Source organism: Pezoporus wallicus, unplaced genomic scaffold, assembly GCF_028554395.1.
Source record: "Pezoporus wallicus isolate ANWC-B61680 ecotype Strahan unplaced genomic scaffold, APGP_CSIRO_Pwel_v1 contig_6814, whole genome shotgun sequence".
NCBI lineage: Eukaryota > Metazoa > Chordata > Aves > Psittaciformes > Psittacidae > Pezoporus > Pezoporus wallicus.
This window is the reverse complement of record NW_026639755.1, coordinates 1126326-1154264: the sequence shown is the minus strand read 5'-3', so window position 1 is coordinate 1154264 and position 27939 is coordinate 1126326. Positions and strand designations below refer to the sequence as shown.

At 44.3% G+C, this 27939-nt stretch overlaps 1 protein-coding gene across 3 annotated transcripts; it reads right to left on the bottom strand.

The window, feature by feature from the left end:
* Positions 1–67: 67 nt before the first annotated feature.
* USF3 (upstream transcription factor family member 3) lies at positions 68–23717 on the bottom strand. 3 transcript variants are annotated; one of them, XM_057415914.1, is made up of 6 exons: positions 23667–23717; positions 10263–10327; positions 9651–9679; positions 8771–8853; positions 8068–8164; positions 68–6941 (listed from the first exon to the last, which is right to left on the bottom strand). In XM_057415914.1, the coding sequence occupies exons 2-6, from the start codon at positions 10307–10309 to the stop codon at positions 484–486; spliced, it is 6714 nt and encodes a 2237-aa protein (XP_057271897.1). In that variant the 5' UTR covers positions 10310–10327; positions 23667–23717; the 3' UTR covers positions 68–483. The 3 variants fall into 3 exon arrangements, with proteins under 3 accessions (XP_057271897.1, XP_057271898.1, XP_057271896.1); XM_057415915.1 differs by lacking the exon at positions 23667–23717 and having other exon boundaries at positions 8771–8882; positions 10263–10607; XM_057415913.1 differs by lacking the exon at positions 23667–23717 and having other exon boundaries at positions 10263–10607.
* Between the last annotated feature and the right edge of the window lie 4222 nt (positions 23718–27939).

Here is a 27939-nt window from a genome sequence, read left to right as displayed (position 1 = left end):
ACAGCCGTGACTTGTGCTGAGGCTCCTGAAGATACTTTACAAAAGGGAAGAGAGAAACCCAAGCCACTTCCAAGTTTGTCTGTAGTTTCAGGTAAACACAACAGAAACAAAACCAAACCTGCAGCATGTTTCCCAAGCCCCATAGAGATGCTCTCACTCCATGTGTTACTGAGGGTGGCCCTTACCCCGGAACAACTGCACATCAAACTTGACTGTTGGAAAATCAACAACCAATATTTGCACAGCTCTCAGTGTTACATCCTTACTGTTTACAAGTAAGCATTGCTATAGGCACTGGTGCTTTAAAGTTAGTAAGGTGGATGGAAACACAGTGTGTATATAAATACGAAAAGTACCCATATACATACATTTAGGCAAATAAACAGTGATGCTATGAATGATCTCTTCAGGGATGTCAGTGAGATCCGCTTTCTTCTTAAATATATAAATGACGCATCAGACCAGGAGTCAGACTATCAGTTCTCATACAGCTGAGCTGCAGTCGTGGCCTAGAATATGGCTTATATTGTGGGCAGGTCGGTTCGAGGACTGCTTGGAAGAATCTGAAGCAGATGTGTTTGCGATGGACAGCAAAGGCGACATTGCTGAACCATCCGGAGGAAGAGCTGTGGCTATTTCTGGAAACAGAGATGTTAAGTTAAAATTGGATAAGTGCGAGGTGTTGGTCATGTGCATCGGCGGCATATCCGGGAGCAAAGGAAAACTGGGCTGAGCAAAACCAACAGGCCTGGGAGGAGACAAAATGGATCCGAATCGATTGTTTAAACTTCCACTGCTCGGCTTCTCGGTGGTTGGGTTAGGAAACATTTGGTTGGGAAAGTAAGGGATAGAAATGTCATTGGAAAGGGTAGGATGGGCAGGAGAGTAAGGTGGATAGAAGGACGGCAGAGTATTCTGAGGATCAACCGGGATGAGAGCCGGAGTTCGAGTGGCACTGGGCTGAGTGACTGGTGGGATGAAAGAGGCGTTGGCATTTATTGGTGGATTCATGCCGCCCTCCGGAATAAAAGGGAACCCAAAATTCTGAGAAAGAGTATGTTGGTCAGGGGCTGCGTTGTCGTTAGACACTTGAGGGCCATCAGACATAAATCGGACAATGCTGCCTCTTTTTTCTATGGCAGACTGCTGGCGCCCAAGGATCATACTGCTGCTGGTGGACAGGGGAAGGTGCGGAAGACTAGGGTCAAAGACATTCCCATGTCTTTGATTTCCGGATCGATTCCTTTCGGGCTGACGTATTTTAGAACCTCCGTTATCTTGCAGAGGATGCCTCGAGCGCTGAGTCACTGAAGAATTTGGCTGGCGAACAGAAGGTTGCCCTTGCTCGCCGTTCCCATGAGAAACTGCAGGGTGAGGGTGAGTCGGCCTCACAACCCCGTGCATGTTGCTAGAAACAGGTGTATTCATGTGGCTCTTAGTTCCATGACTGTCTGTCATCCTCATGGGATTGGACTTCTGCACAGAGATGTTTGGGCTTGTATTGCGACCCTGAATATCTCCCGAGGACGAGGAAGTTGAAAAAGGAATACTCAAAGAACTGTTCCTTGTGTTAATTGCACCAATAGACATGTCGCAGCTCTCCCTGCTCTGAGCATCACCATCTCTTCGGATGTGTACACTCTCTCGTGCCGGGGGACAGTTGTATTCGATTGTGGAGGAGGCACCACACTGCGTGTTCCTTTGATGTTCTGGGATCGATCTTTGGCTTCCACTAACTTGATCTCCAAGGTGAGGGGCAAGTAAACTCTGCATAAAGGTTTGGTGGCACGTGTTTTCATTTTCCCTTGATGGCAGGGTATTTCCTGTGGGAATACCCTGCACTGGCTGGTAGGGCAATCTTTTCTGCCTCTCTATGGACGGCCCAGTGTTTTGACTGATCCGAAACGCCTGGGACTGCATGCCCCTGAGGGATGACACAGAGTTACCAATTTCACTGTTTCTTGAAGCCTGTACATCAAAGTTGCCTGTTGGTTGTTGGTTTGGTCCAGCTGACTTAAACGTCTGACAATCAGAAAGCCGCTGCACGTCTGAGCCAACTGTATGGTCGACAGGTAAGCGGCCCTGCATATTATGAATCACCAACCCTTTATTCCTAGAAACATCAAGATAGCTCCTCATTTCAAGCTGGTCAGGAACGCGAGGGCCTTGGAGAGATATTCCTATTCTCTGTTCTGAATTTGAGGGTGTCTTCCCAATGAGTGCCTCAGCAGAGTAGCTGGAAACTCTGTTTCTTTCCTGCCTGTGAGGGGTGCATGTCATATCTGACGGTCTGGTTACGATACTTGCCTGCGACACCATTTGCTGCTCCAAGCCCCTTGAAGTCATCAGCCTTTGCATCTGACTGTGTCCTGACACGTGTTCAGAACCTGAACCTTGCGGCCTGCTGCTAACATCCTGTTGCTGTTGATGCATAATATCCTGATTTATATGGCTCTGAGGGTGGTTATGGTGGTTCCTGCTTGTTGCAGGATTTTCACAGTTCTTTTCAGGCTGGGAAGCTCCAAAGTGCTGCTGCATCTGCTGCTGCATCTGCTGGTGGTGAGGATGAGGCTGACCACCTTTTTGCCGTGCCTGGTCACTTCCGTGGTGTTTTTGCTGTAGAGAAAGTTGTGTGGCTTGCGTTCCCTGGATGAGATTTCGCTTCTTTTGCATCTGCACCTCCTGCTGCATTGTTCGCTGTTGGTGGACACCGTGGGGTTGAGAGTGGACTGAGTTTTCCCCATGTGTAACATGATGCTGCAGCTGATACAAGTGGTGCCTTTCCCTTAACTGACCAGCCTGCTGTTGCTTTAAGTATGGGTGATTACTGTGAAGGTGAGATATGCCTTGAGCAGGAGCGTGTTGAATTGGCTGCAAGTGCTGCCCTGCCTGGCCTTGCTGCTCTGAAATTGACGGCTGAGAACTGCACTGAACTTCAGTTTGCCTCAGAGCTGCTGTCACGAAGTTGCTGTTGGGTGGGAACAACCTATTAAGGCCATCAGTATGCCCTTGATTGCTCACTGGTACCACCGAATTGGATGAATTAGGGGGAACCTGACTGACCAGCATCTGTGTCTGATCAGCAATACTCTCTGGTGTTCGGTTCATCAACGCCATCCCTTCAAGCCTTATGGGTGTTGTCTGGCACTGCTTTTGCCTCTTTGCTGTTGAAAGCAGAAGGTCGTCTTGAACAGCCCGCTTGGCAGAGTCTTTGCGACCTTCATGATTTTGCTGCTTTAAGTGTGATTCCTGCAGCTGGGAAGCCTGCATGGTGCTTGCCCTAATAGCATTCAGTTGTTCCTGAGCATATTCACTCATCATAGCGGGTCCTGGAGACTGATTGACATACGTGCTAGATGGAAGGGAGAGGTTCACAGTTGAAGGGACTATTGCTGGCTCTGAAGACTGGGATAAACTTGAGCAGCTCACAAGGGGATGGACAATGCGACTCTGGTGTATTAGATTATTCACGCTTAAACTGGTTAGGCTTGGTGCCTGGGAAGAGGAAATCTGCAGAGAAGTGTTTGATGCTTCCACACCTCCTACAGAGCAGCTTGGATTCTCAACCTGTCTATCAGCATTTGTCTGGACTGTATCTTTAGCACTGAATTTGTTTGGTGCTGCTTCCAATGGCCCAGCATTGTTTTCTTTCATTGGCTGAGGTTTAAAAGGCTGTTGTTCTCTCTCCAAAGGTGCAACCTCAGTTGACTTTGAGATGGCATCCCTCACGTTAACCTGTATTCCTCCGCCACCTTTCTCAAGGTTTTCCTGGTCAAAAATAGCTCTTGCTGCAAGAGCTACAATGTCAGTCTGTTCTGAAAATGTGCAGCTATTACATGTACTGGTTGAAGTGCTGCTAGTGATGTCTTCTCTGGTGGTATCTGGCAGCATAGATGCAACTGAGAAGCCTCGACTGCTGCCAGAGCTAGTTGACATGGGGGAGTCTGCCTGCCTGCTAGCGATAAGGGAAGCACTGACCACTTCCTGATCAGAAATGCAGGAGTGATGCTGGGAGAGAGCATCACCTTCCGTGCTCATTAGCAAGAGTTCCTGCTTGTCAGGCAAATCCACATTTGCTTCTGCTGATTTAGAGTTTTTCACGGGAAAATCAGAATGCTCCCCCTGAATGGCAAACGAAGAGTTTTTTTCCACAGTTGTTCTTTCTTTTGTGAGATCAGACAGCATTTTCGTTAGACCCTGTCCTTCCAGCAAGTCTGCATCTTGCATCACAGCTGAGGAATCCTGCGCAACGCTGCAGGGCTCTGAAACCGTTCCTGCCTTGGAAGGATGACCTGCTGTGCTGCTCTGTGCTGCTGACGGCCCAGCAACCTGGGGCTGTGCTTCAGTAGGCGAGGACGTTAAGGTGCTGGGGGGGTCACAGGGTCTGGAAGACTCCGATGAGGCAGAGCTGGTTGATGGATGGTTCGGAGATCCTTGGGCCTGCTGGTGCGGAGCATCTTTGGCAGCTGGTGGGACCTGGGGCAGCTGCTCTGACACCACGGACTCCAGCAGCGAGGAAGTGGGTGCCTCTGCAGAGCTCAGCTCAGGGGCAGGGCAGGTTTTCGCTGCCTGCTCAGAGTGTGCAGTGTCTTTGGAAGGAGAGTCAGGAGCACTGGCACCACTCGATGCTGCCGTACCACTCGCCTGCGATGTCGTTAAAGCTTCTGCTGCTGCTGGGGCGGTTTCAAGCAGCCCCTCGCCATTTGAATGCTTTGCCACCGTTTCCACAGTGGTACAGTCCACCTTCCCTGCGTCTTTGCAAGGAACTGCTGGGCAGGACACTTTACTGATAACCGCTTGGTGTTTCTTCGTACTTGGCTTTTTGTTTGTCCTTCTGGACTTTGCATTGGCTGGCAAGCCACCAGCCGCTTTTTTGGGGGAAGCATTTATTGAACTGGACGCAGTAGTTAATACCGAAACCTCCGCAGGTACTGAAGTTGCCACAGAAGCTGGCAATGACACGCAGTTAACTGTGGCAATCTGGTTACTGACAGTTGTGGGATTGGAAGGATGGTTGAGAGACAAGTGTAAGCAGCTCTGTCCAGCCATTTGTGATATGCTCTGATTGAGGTTAGCTAAAGCACCAAACGTATTGAGGGCAACATTGGTATTTGGATCTTCGCTGGTGGTGGGTTGAATAATTTGCATAGGGGCTTGATTGGAAGCTCCAGATGAAGACATCACAGGCTGCAATGCAAAAAGCTGCCCGTTTAATGAGATAGTTTGAGGATGTTGTTGATTGGACATTGTAACTGAAAACGTTTGCGTAGAGCTAGAAGATGGTAAAGAAGATGGTCTTGGCAATATATGGACAAGGTGTTTCCCTCCGAAAGTCTGTGGAAGTGACACATTTTGGATGGAGCTGCTGGAGTTTGCAATTGCAGTTGGCCCATTCATGGGAACTCTCACAGAAGCAGAGGGCTGAGCAGAGAGGAGGGGAAGAGGATTCTGGTTAGCAGCTTGTATAATCACAATTTGCTGACTAACAGTTTGGCTGGGAACTTCCGCTCTCACAATCGGAGGGCATGGAGTGGGGTTTGGAGGCTGGAGAATGATGACATTCTGGTTAGCCGGTGCTCCTGTAACCGCTGCTGCAACTGGCTGAGCCATCTGAATCACCTGCATAGCTGAATTTAATGGAAGGAGATTTCCTGCAGCCTGAGTTTTAACCTGTGGCTGGCTGATTAATGGCTGCATAGGTAAAGATGGGCACGAGGGCAAGGTAACTACAATCTGTTCAGCTGCCTGGCCATCCCCAGGCAGAGAAGTATTCAAACTGATACTCGCAGTCAAAGGCCTGCTGTGAGCAGAAGGTACAGTACCAGCACCATTAACTGGCTCGTTTAATACTGCAGTCATTATACCAGATGGTGTTTGGCTTAGTGGCTGAACAGTATTTCCTGCTAGCTGCAAAGTTGTCCATGTGGTCTGTGTGTTTCCAGCTGAAGGCATCCGTGTAAGGCTACTCATGTTTTTCAAGTCCGAAGTGCCAACACCTGAAGAGCCTGAAAAAGACCAGCAGTTCTCCAGGGAAACGGCAGGCAGAGTGCTTATTGCCGTCGCAGCCTTAACTCCTTCTACTGCAGAAGTCACAGGCATCCCAGCACTACTTACTAAGTCTGTACTTTTGAGGACATTTACAGAGGAAGAACTATCTGCAGCAGACAGTCTCACAGATGGCACACCAGCTGTGTCTGTGGTTGAAACGACACAGCTTTCCTGAAGGTCACTCCTAGAATTCTGTGCATCTGAGCAAGCTGCATTCACTTGTTGAACTTTGGAGGCTTCCGTGGAGGCACTGGAAGGAAGGCTGATTCCCTGGAGGACTGTTTTCTTAGTTAATTTAGTGCCCTCCTCATCAGTTTTACCTTTGGGATGGTTTTGATCATTCTGTAGTGCATTACCTGAAGAACACTGGAGTTCCTGTTCTGTTCCAGATCGAGATGTGCTCTGCGAGCCAGCAGTAGCAGTGGTAAGCACGCCTTGCTCATTCTCTGGGGTGGAAAGCTCAAGAACATTCCCTGCTGGAGCTGTCTGAGCAGATGCCACTGGAGAAACTGTAGTTTGTGGCCATGGCTTGTTTTCTGTGGGGTAAATACCAGAAATCGTCACAGGAGTCACTAGGTTGCAAGTTCTCTGGACTGGCACAACATTGGCTGTTTGCTTTTGTAAATTATGACCAACATTAAATGTTATTCCCTGGACAGATGCTCCCTGGTTATTTCCATTGGGTTGACTCCCATTTGAATAGACAATGATGTTCTTTTGAACATGATCGCTGGGAATAACAACCGAGACCTTGGCATTTTTGAGATTCCCCTTCCAGTGGATTGTAGGGTCATCATACAGGCAAATATCATTTGCTTTCAGTAGCTCGATGTATCTCCCGTTCTCCTTTTGCAGTTCATCCAGCTGTTTTCGGAGTTTCTTTATCTCTTCAGCTACAAAACAGTGAGAGCACTCCATTACATCAGCACCAGAGCAAATACTAGGTAACATTACCGCATGACTTGCACAGTAAATGCTATGCAGTATTGAAATAAGTTGTTAATTATGTATGACCTCTTCAAATGGGTAACATAATGAAAATGAAGACTCTTATCCTGATAAGCCTCTTTACTTAAGTGGGAAAGTGAATGAACTTCATACACTATTCCACTGCCAACAGCAAGACATATCAAACTATTTAGTTATTAAACACCATCAGGACAAACTCAGATGAAACTCAACACTCATTAAATTGTTTAATTACTGAAAGATGAGCACATTAATTTAACTTGCTCTCTCCCCTGCTCCTCTGCAAACACTAAAACCATTTGTATATAATTGATAATCTCGTGGTTTTGCAGGACAATTAAGTTTCATTACTTCTAAAAATGATAATCAGAATTAAATACAAAGCACTTATGTTCAGCCACAAACCCTAGCAATGCACTTGGAGACAGCTCACCTAACTAGAAAAATCACCTAGGTTTTTCAAGCCAAATTACACCACCAAGATAAAAATAAACTATCAAGAACTCCATTCTATGGGTAGAAATAAAACTCACAAACTGCAAATGAGCTCTGACATTATTTCTGTCATACCTCCATCACAATATTTGTATGCATCTGTTCAAGAAGGTTTGAGATGATGCATTTTTATTAAATAGGCTGTTATCATTTACAGCATCTAAAAGGGAAAAAAATGGCTCTATGCATGACAAACTCCACTGTTTTGATGGAAAAAAATCTCACTAAAGTTTGTCAGAAATCATTCTGGTCACTACAGCAGACTAAATCAGGATGGAATCTACTAGATAATGCTGAATCACCTCTAAGCTCTGTAATTACATCACAACACAATTGCTCCATATTCTCTCAGCTATGTACAAGAACACACACTTGGGCATTTTGCTGGCTTCTTGTTTCAGGATATTCTAAACAACTGTGTTTTTCCTGTATGTGCACAACGTCTTGGAATTCCCAAGCGTGTTGATCCAGGCTTTGCTGTTAGTCCGTACGAACAGACACACACTGGAAGCAAGTGATAGAAATTCTAGAGCCTCCAGCAGCATCTGTACTTACCCTGTTCATTGTTCCCTCCGTTTAACAGAAGTTCATCATTCTGTCTTTTCATTTCTGTTATATACTTAAAGGCCTGATCCAGGATCATGTTCTTGCTCTTTGAAAGAAAACATGCAGATAAAATTAGGAGAAAGGTCTGTAGTTGGTAGATCCATTGATACTACTGACCCCAATGCCATGAGCTTTTACAGAATAACATTTTCAGTGCTGGAGCTGACATTTTCCAACACCCAACGGTAGCTACTAAGGCAATGGAACCCAAACAACAAGCATCATTTCTTGCTGAGCAGCCTGAAATTTGTGTTCACAAACAAACATATACATCATGAAATTTCCAGGATATCACTTTGGAAATATTTTCTTAGGAAAGAAACAAACAAGGAACAATTATCCAGGAAGGTGTATGCATAACTTTGAAAGTAATATACTGAAGAATATGTTAAAAGAAAACATGCCATAACCCCTTCATCATCTTCCCTTTATGAAACTGCTTTGCCTGCAAAACCTCTTGTTCACTTCTTAATTGCTAAAAGGAATTCTATTACAAATAATTTTTAAATACTAGTAAGATTTTGGAGCATATGAATTCGCACAGTTTTGCCTTCACCCTAAGACAAACAGCAAAGTAACTATACTTCCTTGCACAAGGAAACACACAAGCATTTTACAGGAAACTTGTACACACCTCCGAATGGACACTCACCTGCTTAAGTGCTGGAGAGCAGGGAATGAGTTCTCCGATTCTGTTTATCCCAGCATTAATCTTCTTCTTTCGATGTCTCTCCACTAAGCAAAACCAACACATGCTGTGTCATCTGCTTGGGCAAGTCACCACAACAGCAGCCCAACTAGTACCAGTGTAAAGACTCATAAATACGTTATTTCATGGTATACTGGAACCCTCAGTAACTTGAGAGGGGAAAAAAATTCCTCTAAAGTAAACCTCACATACTGAATGAAGAGCTGTAAACATAAGCAGCAATACCTTTAACAGGTGGGGATGTTCTGGACTCCTTTGTGGAAAGGACTTGTTACTACCTCTCAGAAGTCAGGTTTTGATACTGCTTTCAAACTGAGTTTTATAGGACTCAGCCTGAGGGATGCAACTCCTACAACATACAGCCAGTATGTGTACAGAATTTCTGGGATGCCAACATCCAGATGGGTGCCTCAGGGACAGGTTACAGGAATATTTCTAATACAGGGAACCCCTGAAGCTCTCAGGTCAGGTATCTGTCTCTCTTTTTTCACACATTACCGTGTGAATGCTGTGCATTTATTTCCCTTTAGAATTAAATACAACTGAAATTGTTTAATTCTTACTTCACTAGCATTGGTAAGCCAGTGGGATGGTCCTGCTTTCATACTTGGGTGTGCTACTGCAACCCTGTACTATGGAAAACAGCAAACAACCAAGATGCCCTTCTACACAGATATGCAAGGACACAGAAAGTGTTTGGAAGGGTGGGGTTTTAAATGCAGTAAACTCCTTCAGAGGAACCTTCTCCATGCAGGATCTGTTTTAGTAGTTCAAAGCATCAGTGCTTATTTCCAGACCAAACAACAAAGCATAATGTTCCTACCTGCATTATGTGTTTCCCGGTTTTTCTTTCTGTGAAACACAAAGGGAAAGCAGTGATGTGAAACAGAAAGGAAAAGAAATCTGTATACAAACAAATACTTCTCTTATTATTTTCTTTACAGGTAAAAATACTAAATATTATATTCTGCTCTGTGAATAAGCATGTAGCAGAAGTCACACTCACAAGGACTGGTCTTAGACATTAGTATTAAATAGTTTCTAATAATAATTCATGGAGACACCCAGTTGCCCTTTGATTCTCACTACCAATACAGAATACAAAAAAACCACTATTTAGTGGGGTAAGAAAGAGTCCCAAAATCCACGAATACTGAAAAAGTATCTGTAGGACAAATCAATGTTCTCTCCAATCATAAATCAGATCCTACATGGGTACCTAGCACAGGATGAATGCTCTATTTAACCAGGGACTGAAGGATTCCCCTACCAATCAGGTATTAGATCAGTGTGCTACTACAAAAGAACAAAAACCTGGAAACGGTATAATGACCCTGGTCAACCCTCAGAACTGCTTGTCAATACCCAATTGCAAACTCTTAGCTAGAAACTTCACACCTGTGACACGACCACAGAGTACAGAAGTACAACTCACCGGTGTTGCTTCTTGGTAGGTGTCTCATTCTCTGTCATCTCTGGCATGGTTTCGGAGAAGAGAGCCTGAAGAAAATTGGGGAAGGAATTAACAACTGCACTCTTCTGAATTCTCAGCACATGCCGTTTGTTACATCATTTTGCCTTTGACCACAAGGACAGGTCTATACTTTAGTGTATGCACAGGTCCATCACCTTGATGTAGAGCAGTTGGTCATGTGAGTATTAACTCACATGTGAGTACTCATGTTTTGTGAACCTGCCCTGCTGTCTATGATGAACTGGTCTGCATTTCCTCAATTACTTTAAATATCAAACCAATTATGGTCCCAACTACTTTAAGGAAGCAGGAAGGAAAACTATAGAGTGTATGATTGATCTTTGATTAGGAGGAAATAGAGCTGAATTCTCTTCCATCAGCCTTTCTTAGTTGAATATGCGTTCAATTCCCAGCTCTAAATAAAACATGAATGCTTAGCAAAGTACAAGATACAATGAGGACATTTTATTAAATACAAATTTAGAGTGCTGTTAATGTAGCAAATTACAAAATCTACTTACTATTGAATAATGTACATCTTAAAATGGCCAAAAATGACACCCTATGTTGTCAGGTCTGTAAAATTCAGTTAAAGTTATGAAATAAAGTTATACATAACAGCCTCAGCTTGAACACATCAGGAGCCTGTATTTAAACAAACAAAAACAATATGAAAAAAATAAACAAAAGATGAGATTAAGTCAATGATGGTTGAACATGTATCTACCAGAGGAAGTAACATAGAGTATATTGTAGATGACAACAGGAAAACCCCCCAAAATCTGCTTTTTGATAAGGCAGAGCTCTAATAACAAAGTATTTAGTTCCATGTTTCTGCTCTTTCTTTCACCAACCAACCTGTTACTATAACTCTTTCCATGGGCCCTCAGACTGCTTGTGACTTCACCTCTCCCTGGTTCCTCGTAGAAAGCTCATCAGCTTCTTTTAAGGCTTCATATCTTTAGGGGGTTTGTTTGTACTGGAAAGAAGTGGGGGTGGGTTTTAATATAACTTTCAAACCCAAGCAGTTCTTAATGTAAACCGAGCATTACTGAAACTGACATTAAAACCACCCCCAAAACAACATCTTTATGAACCAGAAAGCCAGCCACATATAGACAGGGCTCCCAAAGCACTGAAGCACACACTTTGGAAAGGGCTCTGCACGCACGCTTGCTTGCATGCTTGTGTAAAGTCAACAGAAATAATCTGTATTGTACCAGCACAGAATTTGGGTGCTGTTCTCCAGTCTAAAATGTAGGTGCTCTTGTCCAGTAAAGATTAACTAAAAACAGGGGTGCTCTTGTTCAGTAAAGATTAACTGGGGAGAAGCATCAGGGCTGATGCTGTTTACCACTCTATCCCTTCTTTAAATACTTCCTCTATTCCTGTGAAGGCAACGATAGGGGAATGTTGGCAAACCTTAAAGTAAAGCAAACAGGCGACATCCTGCAAATAGATCCAGCTTGGGGAACTCAAAGTCCTGAAGTTTTCAGGAGCATAATTCAACTCTTCCACCTACACAACAGTGTTCACACCACCATAAAATTAGACACAATCCTCCCTGAAATGAGTTACTGCATTACACCACTCCTCTGGGTGTTACACACAGCTGATCTGAAACAATCACCACAGACTTCCCCAGCCCATCAATGGCAGTGCATCATCTTCTATTTGTATTTCGCCACAGGTTTGCTTCCTCCATTCTCACTGACCATGCTCTGACAGAGTTAACATTGTTTTACTGTGAAAGAAAGTAGTGGTGTAACATCAGCGCTTTCATCCACTCATTCGCTCTCTTTTAAATTACCTTGTGTTAACTTTATCTTAAAACCAAGATTTCTTCTCCTTTAAATCCATTTAGCTTAATTCACTGGTTTATTTCTGTTTATCCACCATAAGACTATTGCAGTTGGGACCTTAGGTCCTCCAAGTTGGTGAAAATTCACACCTCTGAAAGCCAGGAAAGCCAGTTTCCCACCCAAGGCATCTGTAACTGATCCCTCCTGTGCATAACTGGCGATGGTCAGTAGTACTTACTTATTCTAGCTGCATTCATTGCATCAGGTGATGATGGAGGGTTTAGCTGGCAGAGTTTAGCAGGTGTGCAATTCTGATTACTTCAAAAGTAAATCTGATTAAAGCCCAGCCATCTTTCACACTGTTGGCAACCAGAGATGTTCACACATACACTGCGAGACTGTGGTCAGCACACCTCATTGCAGTTGTGTCAAAGCAGCCCAGCAGAATCTATATCCATTAAAGCTACCAGCAAAGACATGAGAAGCAGAGCAGCGACCCACTAATGCTACACTCTTGTATATCCATCACTAAGATGATACCTTATGTATCAGACAGAACAGCTATTCAAGGGGGCAAAGGGGACCATTTAATTTAGTGTACACAGCACTGTTTCTGTTTAGTGAGGTAAGGATGTGCACACAGAGTATGTGAATATGGTTCTGGTACAACATGAGCTCACTAACATTACACTCAGAAAAAGGAACGTGCTGGATTGCATTGTGTGGCAGTCATGTACCCTGTTTCTTTACTTGTCTGCACCATCTGTACGGACAGAGTTGATGTATCTGTTACAGGCCATTACTAGACCATGCCAAGTATACTGGAAATCAGAGCAAAGAGATGGAAGAGGTCTAAGTTTTGGTAAACTTAGCATTTTTTAAGGACTAACGTATTCACCAAGCAACCACGCTTTTATAATCTTGCAAATTTATACAACTTCAGAACCAAAGGACCATTTCTGTATTACATTGTATTTAATAGAACATGAATTTAGATGGCCAGCTACCATGCAAGTCTACAGAGAATGCACAACTGTGTGAAGGTAAAGGGTATAAAAAAGCACCCACCCACAAATACCCTCCCCAAAACAGACACAGCTGTCCTGGCTCCATGTGCTCTCTGAACACACAGTCCAGATCACATCCACAACCACATCCTCCCTGTGCCCCAAGTCAGAGCACCCATTTCTCCCTAACAACACAGTCTCCCCATACTCCAGTATTCAAGCTGCTTCTGCCAAGGGTCCATATCCAGTCAGCAAAATTCTTATTCCTAATAGGGGCATCTCTATCTCTCAAAGTTATGATCTATGCAATTTTCCATTGCATTCCGTTATTTCTTCCCCCTGAGCAGAACCCTGAAATGATTCAGCAATACACTGTACGTAGTATTTAGGAAGATCAGCAAGGCCTTAGTGGTAACTTGTGCTGAAATTTATTAACACAGCTTCCAACCGTTTTTGATCCTAGGAAATGGATCTTTATTACGGGTCAAAGAACCCTGATTTCTTTCTTCCTCCCTCGCCCTTCTTTCAAATTGTCAATGAGCTGCTTCTGAGTGATGCCATTCCCTGCACATCTTAAGCCAGATGCCACCACATGCCGAGGGTGTAAGCCTCACAAACATAAACAACTGTAAATGTGTGTTTGATATCACAGTATCGCAGTATGCTAGAGATTGGAAGGGACCTCGAAAGATCATCTAGTCATCTAGCATCATATGCTTCAGTTCCACTGGGATCTACAGCCCATTTCACATAGAAGACAGGGCACAGGAATGCAATGAACACTATTCTAACTTCATTTCAATGTGGAATTAATTTAAGTCAAATTTATCATAGTCTACCATTCAACCAATGTTTCCCCTAAAGTTTCAAAACAGGTTTGTGTGACTGATAAGAAAAAATCAAGGCTGTATATGTTATCTCATTAACCCAGCGTATTTCAAGTGCTGATTTTCTAACTGAAAAGAGGTGGTTAAGTTTGTTAAACGGCACTTGTATACAACTCTGGGGTTTCTACTGAGAGACTGTACCCTAAGAAACATGGTGAACTGAAGCGTTTTTCCTATTCTTATTCTCTAAGGACAAAGCTCTGACTGGGTGGAGATTTCTGTGGGCTCACAAATAATGTTTATACTGTCTCCATTTCTTCCTCTTAGCTGTTGCATCACTAGTGCACTGACAATGGGTTTACCTTTACTTCTTCATGGAGAGATTCCTTCACTGATTCTCTAAAGCAGAAGGTATGTATTTGCTTTATAAACTCAAGGGCAAATGCATTTTAAGTTCACTCACATTAATACTCTCACTTGACTCAGCCGAGTGTCTTTTCCAGAGAGAACGTAGCAAATTCCAAATTCTTTAGCCAGATGAACCAGAAGCAACACAACATTCATATTTATTTAGTACCAAGGCTCCCTCAAGCTTTATATTGTCTGTAGCTCTTCCAATGTCAAACTGAAATACCAGTTTATATGCAGTGTCATCCCCAGAAATGAAAAGAGTTTTTGCGTTCTGGAGATTTAAGTTTAACATAATCCAATATCCTCTATAGTTCTGAAAAAGTAGGGTAGAAAACTCAAAACCAAACTGGTTTGAAGAGTCTTCTTGTCTACCACCCATCTTTGCAGGTATTACTCAGCAACTTAGTTCATGAAATCTGCTCTTCAAAACATAAACAACAAATAACAGATGGGGAAAAAAAAAAAAATCAGTGCTCTTAGAATTTACTTCCTTTGTTTGCACGATCTAAACTCAAATACATTGGTTTGGGTTTTCTTTTTTTCTTGCTCACTTAAAGCAATGAAGTTTCAGTAAGGCTATTGTATAAGAACATAGAAGAGTTTGGGCTGGAAGGGACCTTAAAGCAGAGTTCCAACCCCTGCCAGTTCCAACCCCTGCCACGGGCAGGGCCACCTTCCACTAGACCAGGTTGCTCGAAGCCCTGTCCAACCTGGCCTTGAACACTGCCAGGGATGGGGCAGCCACAGCTTCTCTGGGCACCCTGTGCCAGCGCCTCAGCAACCTCACAGTAAAGAACTTCTTCCTTATATCCAACCTGAACTTCCCCTGTTTCAGTTTGAGCCCATCACCCCTTGTCCTATCACTACAGTCCCTGATGAAGAGTCCCTCTCCAGCATCCTTGTAGCCCCCTTCAGACACTGGAAGCTGCTCTGAGGTCTCTACGCAGCTTCTCTTCTCCAGGCTGAACAGCCTCAGTTTTCTCAGCCTGCTGTGTAAGATCTTGAGGAGGTATCAAGTGATTCTTCAATAGCTACACTAGACACATAGGCACACACTAAACTGGCTTGCTGCTCTCTCCTGAGGACCCTAACAAGCAGTGCAAAATATCCTAGAACTGAAATGTGCAGGCCATCCAGAGAATTCATATGTCAGGGGGTTTAATTCATCTTTTTAGCTCTAAGTCGTTAAGTTACAAAGGATAACACAGTCAAGTTCTTGAATATCTTACAGGCTTGGGGTCTGAGAAATATGACACAAACTTAAGAACTTGCCAAGGATTCGTGGTACAGGAAGTAATATTGTATGGGTCTTCACTACAAAGCCCATTTACAACACACAGAAGAGATCCATCCTGAGATCTGGTTACAAACACAGACCTTCCAGGGTAAAGGATTTTCCTAGGAATCTTTCTGGGACTAAAGGCAAAAACGGCTGAGGTAGAAGGTACCATAAAAGAATATTTCAGTTTTAATGTATACGGTGATCAAACGTACCCCACAACCCCACTGTTCAGACACATAATTTCCAAGCATGTGGACTTTACAAGAATTAGTGAAACTTCCCATCAACTTCCAGAACTGTGGAAACTGGCAACAATATGAAAACACTTCCAAAGCACTCGTTCAGACGGCGTATTGCCACGTCCTTCAGAGAAGGCCAGCAGATGATTCCAGCAGTGGTACTTTCATCGTTACGAGCGGTAATGAAATTTAAGCACATGCTCTGCCCCCAAACTCAACAAAATCAAGCAAAACCCCCAGAAATCTGCAATGTACATTTCATTCCAGGCTCCTCTCCAAGGGTTTTAGTGGACACAAGGGGGCTCAGTTCTCCTTCACAATCTCAATGCTATTTCACACTTCTGCTCTTCAGAGTTTTTTCTCCATAAAACGGACCCACTGGGCAATTGCTTCGGTTCCAGGAATAAAGGACTCGTGATCTGGATGTTTGACAGTTTTGAATAACACTGGCAGGGATAAAGCTGCAAACTATTTCAATTAGGTTTAACAGAGAGGTCCAAACTAAAGATACCTGAGCTGAGCTGCCCAGGGAAAGTGGGCACGGTTTCTTAACTCTCCCAAAGAGGAAATTTAACAGCAAGATCAATGTATGTTAGACACCAGAAAATGGAACCATTAGGAACCATATCCATAGGAAACCTGGATTCATTAATTCCACCACTTTCAGAACTACTTATTCAGCTTAGGAGCACTAATGTACATGAGCCATCCAGGAGTAAATAAGTAGCTCTGAAAGCACTAGATAAGCAATAAGACTATTAGAGAAATTTAGAACTGACAATGGAGCAGAAACTAAAGCCAGACTTCCAAGTTACTACTTTGCAGAGGTCTGAAAAGGATGAATAAAGGGAAGGGACAGACTGATACCATGATCCTGCAAGTTTTACTTCATTAGAAAACCATTCCATAACATTAAAATGCCTTTACCTCCCTCTTTTTTTTTTCTGTAACTGTCTGCAATCACCTCCTTATTGCCACCTGACAGTGACTTTGCAAGAGTATCTTAAAGTGAAGCTCGAAATGGGAGATCTCCATTGTGTTGCTTTGCAAGGGACAGCTTAGACAGTTAATGTTTCCAAGCTAAGAAACACAGGGTCTTCCCATCCCACCCAGAGTAAACCAGAAAACCACAGATAAAGTGAGTGAGATGGACCGGAAAGCCTCTTGAGACAATTAAAGGTGGGACTCTCTATAGCTGCCAACCACAGCAAGTATAAAACATGACCTCGACAGATACCACTGCTTCACATAAAGGCAATACTTAATACTCCAAAGGATCAGCTGAGACTGAGCACCACTTCTGCTCACAGACTTCAACAAAATCAAACCCAAGAAGCCCTCAAATTCCCCCCACTTTCATTTAAATGGACACAGACAGCAGCTAAGTGCCTGACAGCTGCCTCCAACAGAAGCTTTGTACTTGAGCCATGGAGACCAAGCTAGAAGAATGGATGTGCAGGTGTTACGGGCACCACTGGTTAGAAGTACAAAGGCAGAGCTGCATCCCACAGCTAACTAACATTGCAGAGCAAGGAAACCACAACTCAGAAGTACAGAGCACACGCAAGCTGGCTGAATACACTGTATTTACACTATATTTGGTAAGTACTACATTAAATAGATATTATCCTTTTTTATTAGTTTGTATACAAATGGTAAGTGCTGCAGTTGCAACTAAAGACAGCGATAACAGACCAACGGGCACCTAGGCCAGATGTGACTACAGCACTATAAATACTGTCAGCTTTTAGTTTTATGCACTCTTCTGAGAGTTTCTTAGGTTGTGAAGTATGTTATGGTGTTACAGAATCATAGCAAGTCTGAGGATGGAAGAAGCCTCTGCAGGTCCTCCTTCCCCTGGCTCAAGCTGGGCCACCTAGAGCCAGTTGCCCAAGACCATATCCAGGCAGCTTTTGAATATCTCCAAAGATGGAGACTCCACAACCTCCCTGCACAATCGGCTCTAGTGCTTGGCACTCTCACAGTAAGAAAGTGTTTCTTGAAGAGCAGATGGAGCCTCCTGCATCCCATTTTGTTGTCCGTCGCTTCTGGTCCTGTCAGTGGGCACCACTAGAAAGAGCCTGGCTCCCTCCTCCTTGCACCATCCCTTCTGGTGCTTATACACACTGATGAGATTCCACCCTGAGCCTTCTCTTCTACACGCTGAACAGTCCCAGCTCCCTCAGGCTCTCCTAGGGTGAGATAAGGTCTAGTATCTTAATTAGTCATCTTCATGGCTCTTCATTGGACTCTCTCCAGTATGTCCATGTCTCTCTCATACTGGAGATCCCAGAACTGACTACAGGCGTCACCAGTGCTGAGGACAGTAGAAGAATCACCTCCCTTAACCTGCTGGCAATACTTTGTCTAATTTGTTCCAAGACAGCACTCACCACATCTGCCTCAAGGGCACATTGTTGGTTCACGTTCGACTTGGTGTCCACTGGGACCCTCAGGTCCTTTCCTGCAAAGCTGCTTTTCAGCTGGGTGGCCCCCAGGATATATTGGTGCATTAAATTGTTCCTCCCCAGGCAGGGGACTTTACCCTTGCCCTTGTGGAACTTCATGAGGTTTCTGTCAGCCCATTTCTCCAGCTTGCTGAGGCCCCCCCTTGGGCAGCAGCACGTTGCTCTGGCATATGAGCCACTCCTCCAAGGTTTGCTGTCATCAGCAAATATGCTGAGGGCATACTCTGCCCCATCATCCAGATCAGTAATGAAGACACTAAAGAGGACCAGACCCAGTACTGACCCCTGTGGTACACCACTGGTTACTGACCTCCAACTAGACTTTGTGCCAGTGGTCACCACCCTCTGTGCCTGGCCATTCAACCTGTTCTCAGTCTAACTCTCCTTATGTTGAGATGCAAGCTACAGGCTTCTGAAAGGCAACGAACAGTTGCACTGCAAAAATGATTTCTTTTTGCTTGTATTATTTTATCAAATCTCAATGCTAACAGAGTCAATGAGTTATACTGCAACATATGTGAAACAAGCTACCTAACTTTCTTTAGTTAACAAACTGCCCTCACAGCAGCAATAAGAAACTCAGTAAGAGGGTTACTCTTCCCTACTGTCCTACCCACTCCAAAATCATGCAAAATTAAGCTCTCCCCCACTTCATCAGCACTTGCACAGGAAGCCAGATGAGAACATTATTTCAGCTTGAAGTTGACTGCAGAAGGATTACAAAGGATCCTCCACTGACAAATACACTGAAGATGCTTATGTTGGTACAAGGTTGCTTCTTGCAGCAGCAGCACTGGCTTAATGTCTGTGTAACTATGACTCAAGATGATGCCAAAACTAGAGAAACTTCTTCAATAAAGTCTCAGAATTTACAAGCAAGACACTTCCATAGAAGAATCAAGCATTTAAACTGCAGATACATCATATTTAAACAGCATCTCTGAATATTATGGATCCTCCAGCAGTGAAAAATGAAATGGTGTTCCTTTTCTTGTTGCTGATTTGGAGTTGCTCAGTGTTGGGCTAGCACCATTTCATTGCTGTATTAAGTGGCAAGAAGAGCTGTAGTACGAAGCAGCAAAAGGTGATTTCCAGCCCATCCAAGATTTGTATTGTTTCTACCTAACAACTTCACTGATGCATGAAGGCAGAGTCCAACTTCAAAGGTTGAAGGCTGGCATGAATTAAGTGTCCCTTAAGCCAACCAGTCAGTCCAGAGTGCAGATGCAGGCAGACACCCCAAAGAGATGTTCTTTTCACTTTAAACTTCAGTTACTTGAAGAAGAAACCAAACTTCTCACGGTTAAGCTCTCCTCTTCCCATATACACTGCTTTTAACAGTGTCAGCAGCCTAAAGAGCAATGGTTTTGGTAATTTTCTCATGATGCTGCCCACCACACCAATGACATTCAGATCACAAGACCTGTATTTAGGCCTAGAAGTTAATACATCCATACTCTGCTCATTCCCGCCTCTCTAGAGATGGACCACAAAGAACTCATTTTGCTGTCAGAGTACATGACTGAGATGTGCTTTTAGAGGACACTGATCTCATTTCATGTTCTTCCACTTTGATCACTTAACCTGACAGAAGCTCAGGTAACTGGGTGAGAAAGACACTTGTTAACAGGAAGCATGAAATGTTTTTAACAGGCTGCTACTTCCTTCTTAGGTGAATCACAATGGCACACAGTGTGGCTGATGTAAAAGACTGCTATCATATGTCATGGTTGCAAAAGTAACTCATTCATTCACCTTAAAAGCCTGATGCCACAGCTTTTCATACAAGACACAAACGTAGTTTACACACAATTTGTCAATCCTCTGCAAACAGCAGAATCACTCAGAGCATGACAATAGTGCTACACTTGTAAGGTCAAACCAGAGTACACTTTGGATACATCATGTGCACATAGGAAAGCTGGAATTGTATTTTAACCTGCATGTTAACCAGTAAGTAACCAGTCAGCATTATATAAACTGGAGACTACACAACAGCAAGGAATTGTAACCTTTACATGTTTTACTACAATCTGAAACAAAGAAAGCCCTACAGGTCAACCATTCTATCTGAGATGTCACTCGATTTTCCAGAACACACACATACAACTCACATTATGATTGACACCCTTCAGAATAGTAAATGCATTCCTGAGGGACTTAACTTGAATAAAGGAGTCACAAACGTGACTGAGATGACAAATGCTAGCACAGGAACTAAGTTGTAAGGTGACTGGCAATACTACGGGTGAGCAATCAGTCCAGAGATAAGTATAACACTTCCTCAGAAGCCTGAGGACTATCCTTGGACCCATTATGAAACGGTTAGGAACACTAAAGCTGTCAGATGCTATGCACACACACGTTTTACACATCCATTTTCATTTAATCTCCTGGTTTGTACCCACAGGTAGGCACACATCTCCACTGGTGTTTTATAATCAGGGACAACATTCAGAACTGTCTCAGCTGAAACACTGCTGTGGTACTTACTCCCTATCCTTCAAAGTGGCACAGACTTCACAATACTTTTACCAAGTTCTTCCAGTGCAAATAGCTATGGTACATTGAGAATCCCTCCATACCAAATGCTATGCTACTTATCCCTCCCCTCAGGCACATGTCATTTACAAAGTTGTTTTTAAGACCATTTTGCATCTAAACACTTATTACAAAACCCCAAACACCACTGCACAACAAGTAAACAATAAAATGGTTCTGGTCAAATCCAGCATGTCCCAGCCTTTGACTTCCTTACATGTTTCTTCCTTTCCTTCTTTCTTTCTTCCTTTCTTTCCTTTTTTTCCTTCTTCCACCCTGTACAGTACTCAGCTTCAACCACAGCCTCTATTAATTCACATCCAAGCTGGATGTGATTGGTTACAGTGTCACATACGTTATACCAACACACTCTGCTAATTAAAAAACATGCTTGGATGTTTGGGATTCACTACTCCCAATCTCTTTGTTGCCTAATTTGTTATACTTCAATACCTCAAAGCCAGAGGTGTTCTTATGATTTCAACATCCACAGGGGGAAAAAAACCCATCACCACCACCACAACCACCCAAGTAGCTCTTTAATTCTACCCTTTAAAAAAGTTGGAAGCACCCAAGAAAAACCAAGGTGAAAAACAGCTGGAGTAGCTCAGTCAGTGGTGTCAGCAGGACACGTTCACTGAACTTTCACCTTCCTGTTCATAGGATGTCTTTGGAATTTCAGACTACAACTAAACTTCAGCTACAAACAAAAGTGTGCAATGCACACAGCAGGCACATGCCACTCAAGCAACACAGCACCACTTGAGTGGCAGTCACTTCAGTCTGTCCCCAGTCAGCTCCTGGGGACACTGCTTGGGAAACCAAGAATCAAAGCAGCAAAGCCACTATCAAGCACTTACATCCTGATTATCTCTTTGCAGCTGTTGCACTCCTCCAGGATCCACCACAATTTTGCATCTACTCCATTAAAATCCTCCCATGTATCCATAATCTAAGGAAATAAGTAAGTTTCTGAGGGAATAAGTATCCAAATCTTTCAAAGTTAGCCATGTTCTCCTACTGTTTCACATAACCAATACGTTATTATTAATACACGCATCTTCAAATCACACTCACAACATGAGAATCTTCTAAGCTTATTTCCCATTCAATGACAAATGTATTTTCAGTTCTCAAACCTATTTCACCTCAAAATGTGCCTCTGGATTATTATTATGGCACTAGTTGAGAGTCAAAACCAAAAATTCTAAATCTTTATTATAATGACTATTTCCTCATGGGAAGTTTTTTCCTTCCTATTTGTCTGATTACTGCACACGACTAATGAGTGACAAATAACACTGCAGGATGCAAAAGCGCTATGTAACATAATCATGTAAGACTGTCCCAATGCACTGTATATGAAAAAGCAAGGATAACATCACACTTCCAAATCAAGCTATTAGATCACCATGACTCCTGAATGCCCAACTGTGCAACCATTAAGTTATCTTTGCTAAAATGATTTAATAATCACATATCTGGGTGGAGGCTAATAGAAGGCCAAGCTATTATGTGAAAAGCAGAAATAAAGATGTGTGATCTTCTATGTATCTATGGCCAATGACTCAACACATCACTATTCTCTTCTTCTTCACCTTATTTTCACCTTTTCTCTACAAGCTTCCCTGGACAAAGGGCATAGTAACAGAGGGCTGTATTCAGCCATGTGTTTGCTGATGGACTTGGTTCACCTGGGCTGTCTGTCACAAGAAGCTGGATTCCAGGTGCCTTGCCCTTAGCATGCACAAGAAATGGGATCTTCTGCATTTGACAGATGTTGATTTCCATAAAATCAAAGACTTCAATCTCTAATACCTCTGCTGCTGACAAATTTGATTGAAATAGGCCACAGAAATCAAATCTCTAGGTGGAGAAGGGACAGAGCTCATCCATAAGCCTTCTTTCCTTAGGAGACCAAGCTGCAAACACACCCAAAAGGAAGAGTTAGTTTGGAAGGACAGAGCTCTGCATAAAACCGCTGGACTTTCACCCTGCACTCAGAAGCTGACTAACCTCCAGGACGAGCTGTCACCCAACAACAGCACGCAGAGGTGATGTGCAGCACGTTCTGTATCCTGGCCTACGCTGACAAGATGTTGCGGTCGGGAAGCAGCGCCCACGTTTTGCTGTCTCCGACGTGAACTTTCTGACTGAACCGCGACTCCTGGTCACTTGTGTGTGATCACAACATTTCAAACCCACAAGCACTCCGCCCTGCAATCCCTCCATCGTTACTTTTCCCGATGACACACACCAGCACTTCCAGACCTTATTTCTCCACGCGGGGCCAACCCTCACGACGCAAACAACAAAACTTCTCCGGAGCAAACCCCGGCCGTCACCGGCACCGGCACGGCGGTGCCGGCGGGCGCACCGAGGAGCAGCCGCCTTCCCGCCGGGGGCTCCGCAGCCCCTACCGAGGCCCCCGCGGGCTGGCCGGGCGCAGCTGGGCACACTGGGCAAAACAAAGGGACCACCGGGGAGGCCCGGGGCGCCAAGGGCGGGGAGCGACCCCCGGCCCGACCGGCGGGCGAGGAGGCCCGAGCCGGCTCCCAGAGGAGTGCGTGAGGGCCCGCGGCCCTCGGTCGCCACGGCGACAAGGCCAAACTCCCGCGCGGGGTGGAGGCGCCCCTTTGCCAACCTCCTCCGCACGGCAACCGGGGCGAGGAGGGGCGGGCGGCAGCCACCGGCAGCCCCGGCCCGCTCCCTCTCAGCCCCGGCCCCGCTGCCGCGCCCGCTCCTGCTCCTGCTCCTCCTCCTCGTCCTCCTCCCCCGTCCCGCTCACCAGGCTCCGCTCCGAGCGCAGGCAGCGGGCTCACCCCGGCACTCACAGCGGCCGAGACGAGGTGAAGGCGTCGCTCGGCGCAGATGGGGCGGGGCGGAACAGGCACGGACAAATCACCACCAGAAACATTGAGCGGGCGGCCCAATCAAAGGCCAGAGAGGTTGAGATTGGCGTGAGACCCGTCAACAAGTTAAGGTGGCCGAAACAGGAACTGCCGGAGACTGGCACCTCAGCTGACCAATGGGGAGAGCGGGAAGGGGAGCACGCAGGGGCTATAGGCGGGCAGAGGTACTTAAAGGGGCATTGCCCGCGTTCTCTGCCGTCCTCGGTTCTGTAGCAGCATCAGCTGTTCCAGTGCAAGCTTCCTGACACTGCTGGGGAATGAAACCCTTCATCCGCCTTCCTTTTGAATTAAATCTGACCTCTAAATCAGAGGCTCAGTCATTAGCAGCTCTGCCCCTGCTAACCCCCAATTCAACTACTAGTCACAGTAAGACAGAGCTTTTCACTTCCAGCCTCAGTTGTTTTCTTCCGCAGCTGTTCTGGAACTCTTTTCCAATGAACTTTCCTATTCCTAACGAACGCAAGCAACTCCGTCTACTGACCAAGGAGTTTCCACAGGAATGTAAATAAGTGGATAGAGTATTAAGGGTAACTTTTTTTTTTTTCTTTCCCCAGAAACTGTACCACAGCGCAACTTGATCAGTTTGTAAGTGGCATGTCAAAGCAGGAGAGGCACAGAAAGGAGCTACAGCCAAACAATGGATTTAAGAGACTGGAATAGTTAAGAAGAGAGACGAGTTTTACTTCAATACCTGGGAAAAATCAGTGCAGAATAGTACTCACTGCATCTTAAGACCAGTTATTTTCACAGGTACAGATCACAGTTTATCAAAGATTGTTGTGAAGATTTGCAATAGCTAGCAATTTGTCTGAATGCTTTCAAATATATAACCTATGCAGCCCCAAACCAGTTGCAGTGTTCTTAATGCCTGGACTGTTTGTTCCAAGACTGCTCATGCAAAACTATTCCAGGAGGATTCTTCTTCCTCTCCTCCCCCTGCCCTCACACGACAGAGAATTTCTGAGGAGACTCATAGCTTCAGGGAAACAACCAGACCCCAGTCTCCTCAGCTGTCAGACACCCATGGCATTCACCACAGCAGCCCAACTCACAGTACATGGTAGAAATCTTCCCAGTTACAGAGTTCAGGAAACATCTGAGGAATATTCTGTATCTGATTTCAGAGGGAAACAGCTGGACTGCAAAGAAAGTGCACATGACAAATTGTAAATGACATAACTCAAATAGTGCACGTTTATTCTGAACAGTATTTCTAAAGAGTTTGAGAAAAAAACAAAAACATGCTCCTGATGTACAAGGGCAATGATACAGATTAAAAATGGACCACCTTATTGTAAATAATTTGTTCCCCCTGCAACTTAACTTGTAACATTGAGAATGCATCTGCAAACTGTATACAGTTTTAGTGAATCTTAACTCAAGACACCAAGGGGGAGGAGGGGGGGTCTTAGCCAAATGAATCAGGAAGCAGTTGCAGATTCAAAAGAAACATCCAAGTCAGCAAACACTTCACAAAACACAGACTTTGTGCATAGCAGCTGACCCGGATTACAACATGGGGGAGAAAAGAACAGTTCAGGGGATCAGATTTTTATTAGACACAGGGCACCATCAAGATTTAACGAAATACAACGTAAGTTTATTTCAATGGTAACAGTATGTCATATTTAGTTGGCAGGTTTAACCATTAGCTGCATCATGTAAATTCAACCGGCTTCTGTATACACAAAATAAATTCTCTCCTTTCCCCTCCCAAAAATGAGGGATATCTCTCCTGGATGATTCTTTTTCCCCTGTACCATGGTTTCCTCTAATAGGAGTCTTTTTGTGGATATCATCTTCATCCTTCAACTGATGTATGACAAAACCAGTTGCAGAGATTCAGGAATAACTCGTATATACACAATTTACACTCTAAAGCTGTTAGTTACATACATTTTTCTTGCTCTATCTTCATCCAGAAGAGGAAGTGCTAATATCTTTTTTTCTCCCAACTTTCAGAAAATTCAGTTGTTCATAAGCTGTTATTTCCAAACTCAAAGGAGGTCCTGCTGCAGCAATGACCAAACTAACTGGAGGTCTCTGCAGTAAGCAGACAATTCACACAATTTCAGTACCTCTGGGTAACAGCACTAAGATACAGCATTCTCCTCCCACACTCAACATGACCGATATACCAATAAAATACAACTGTTTGTCACCCAGAACTACTGACCTTCACCTGCCCTTATCCATGTACAGGGAACACAGCTTTCTATGAGATTCAGATTAAACCTTGTATTCAAGATTAAACGACTGGCTTCCAGAATTAATAGCCTGGGAAAAGGAGTCTTAGATTTGTGGTCACTCTCTCTTCTACCTCCTACAAAATGTTTTAACAGGAGTTACAATGAGGCAGGTTTGCTGTAGAATAGGAGCTTTAAGAATTGTTTTCAGGGATACATTCATAGAATGATGGCAGCCCAAAGCAAAAGAGACAGAAACAAAGGTTAATCCAAGTAACTTCAGACATCAGACTCATACTTTTAAACCTGAAGGAAAACTGTTTGTGAAACACACCGATTTGTGGAAGCCTACGACAACAGCAAATCCTAAGAGTTCATATCCCCACACCCATCTACCCAACCCAAACACTTAGATCTATTAGAATGAAGAGCACTTTGCTTGGCACCAGAGGCAGCTATGGTCTGAATTACAGCTGTGCTGCACAAACATCCTCAAATACAATACTATCCCTCTCCCTGCACGTACTTCTCTTGGTTTGGTCTACAGATGGCCAGGGAAACTATGTTGGCATATGACAAGCTAATTGTGCTTCAATATACCCCCTCCTAGAAAGATGCTGAAACTGCCAACGTAACCAGTGCGAGCAGGTCCTAGCAGTACTAAAAATAAGCTTTTGTCAAAACTAGGCTGCCTCTGGCTGAGGAAACCGTTTGCATCTTTCTAGCCAGAGTCTGCCACAGAATGCTGCAAACACAGATGCTCAGGCCATGCAGAGGGGCTTTTGTTGTTAGCCATCTGCCCAACCCCACGACCCAATTAGTGCAAACCCAGCAAATAAAGTATCCACTTTGCAGCATAGGTCTGTCAAGATGCACTCCAACAACGACTGCACACCTCTGGGAAAGGAGCAGTAATTCTGGAGCAGCTATAGTCACCCCTCTGGGTATCAAAGACCACAATGTGCAATGAGGGGTGCCATCCCTTGCCTCACCACAACTCCCTGTCTTGAAATCCTTAGTTCCCAAGTCACCCTCGAATGACAGGACAGCACCTACTAACTAGATGTATGCTGCAATGCACACTATAGAGGCTGGAGGTTTTCAAAGCAGATGCATTTGAGATGCAGTCTTAGACTTTAAAAAAACAGGAAAGGAATGCAGTTCAGTATCTACTTGGGGGATGGGGCAGGTTGGTGTTGTCTCAGCTCAGTGCACTTTCCCATGTGCTTGGAGAAGAGTCCAAGCTCAAGTTGGTATTTGTATTGGCATACACAGGATTGCTGGCAACAGTGCATAGAAAGGAGCACTGACATTCACGCAAACAAAGCATGGAAAGATGCAAAGCAGGCTTAGTAGAGTTTACTGTAGCTTTGAGGTTACAGTACTAGGAAGAAGCCAGTCAGCCTATTTTCCAAACTCATAAAATGCTCTAATATAGGCTGCTTTCTCTGGTGCTCCATGAACACGCTCTCAGAGAGGAGAACTGCATTATTACCACTGAACAGGGCAAGGGGAAAATCGTTTTCAGCGGGGCAAACTGTGCAGTTCCTCACCACCTCCTCCCAAAGGAACATATAAACACAGGAAGCCAAGCTCATCCCAACAAAATCCAGAAAACCCCTGCAAACCTCTGTGATTAGGGCTGGATTTATGTTTTCCTTCTCAGCCTTGCTGCCTGGTCTCCTCAACCCTTGCCTCATCTCAGATGTCACCACACACTTAGTAGCTGTAAAAAATGTGGTTTATGTTATCAAAGCTGGTATCAAAGCCCTACAGCATTTCACCCATTTTTAAAGCAAGGGTCCTGCCTCAGGATGTGTATTTTTACAAGGTTACTCTTGCCAACACCAGATCTAGCTCTTACTCTGGCAAAAGTCTGCTGGGAGCTGGGTAAATGAAAATGAAAACCAAAGACCACTCTAAATTCTCCTGTCGGTCAGTTAAGAAATGTAGCACCAGCTTG

Excerpts from the sequence above, each read along its gene's own strand:
- USF3 (XM_057415914.1), bottom strand. The coding sequence starts at position 10,309 with ATGCCAGAGATGACAGAGAATGAGACACCTACCAAGAAGCAACACCG. Across the intron at positions 9,680-10,262 it reads CCTACCAAGAAGCAACACCG|AAAGAAAAACCGGGAAACAC; the intron begins GTGAGTTGTACT and ends TGTGTTTCACAG. Across the intron at positions 8,854-9,650 it reads CCGGGAAACACATAATGCAG|TGGAGAGACATCGAAAGAAG; the intron begins GTAGGAACATTA and ends GGTTTTGCTTAG.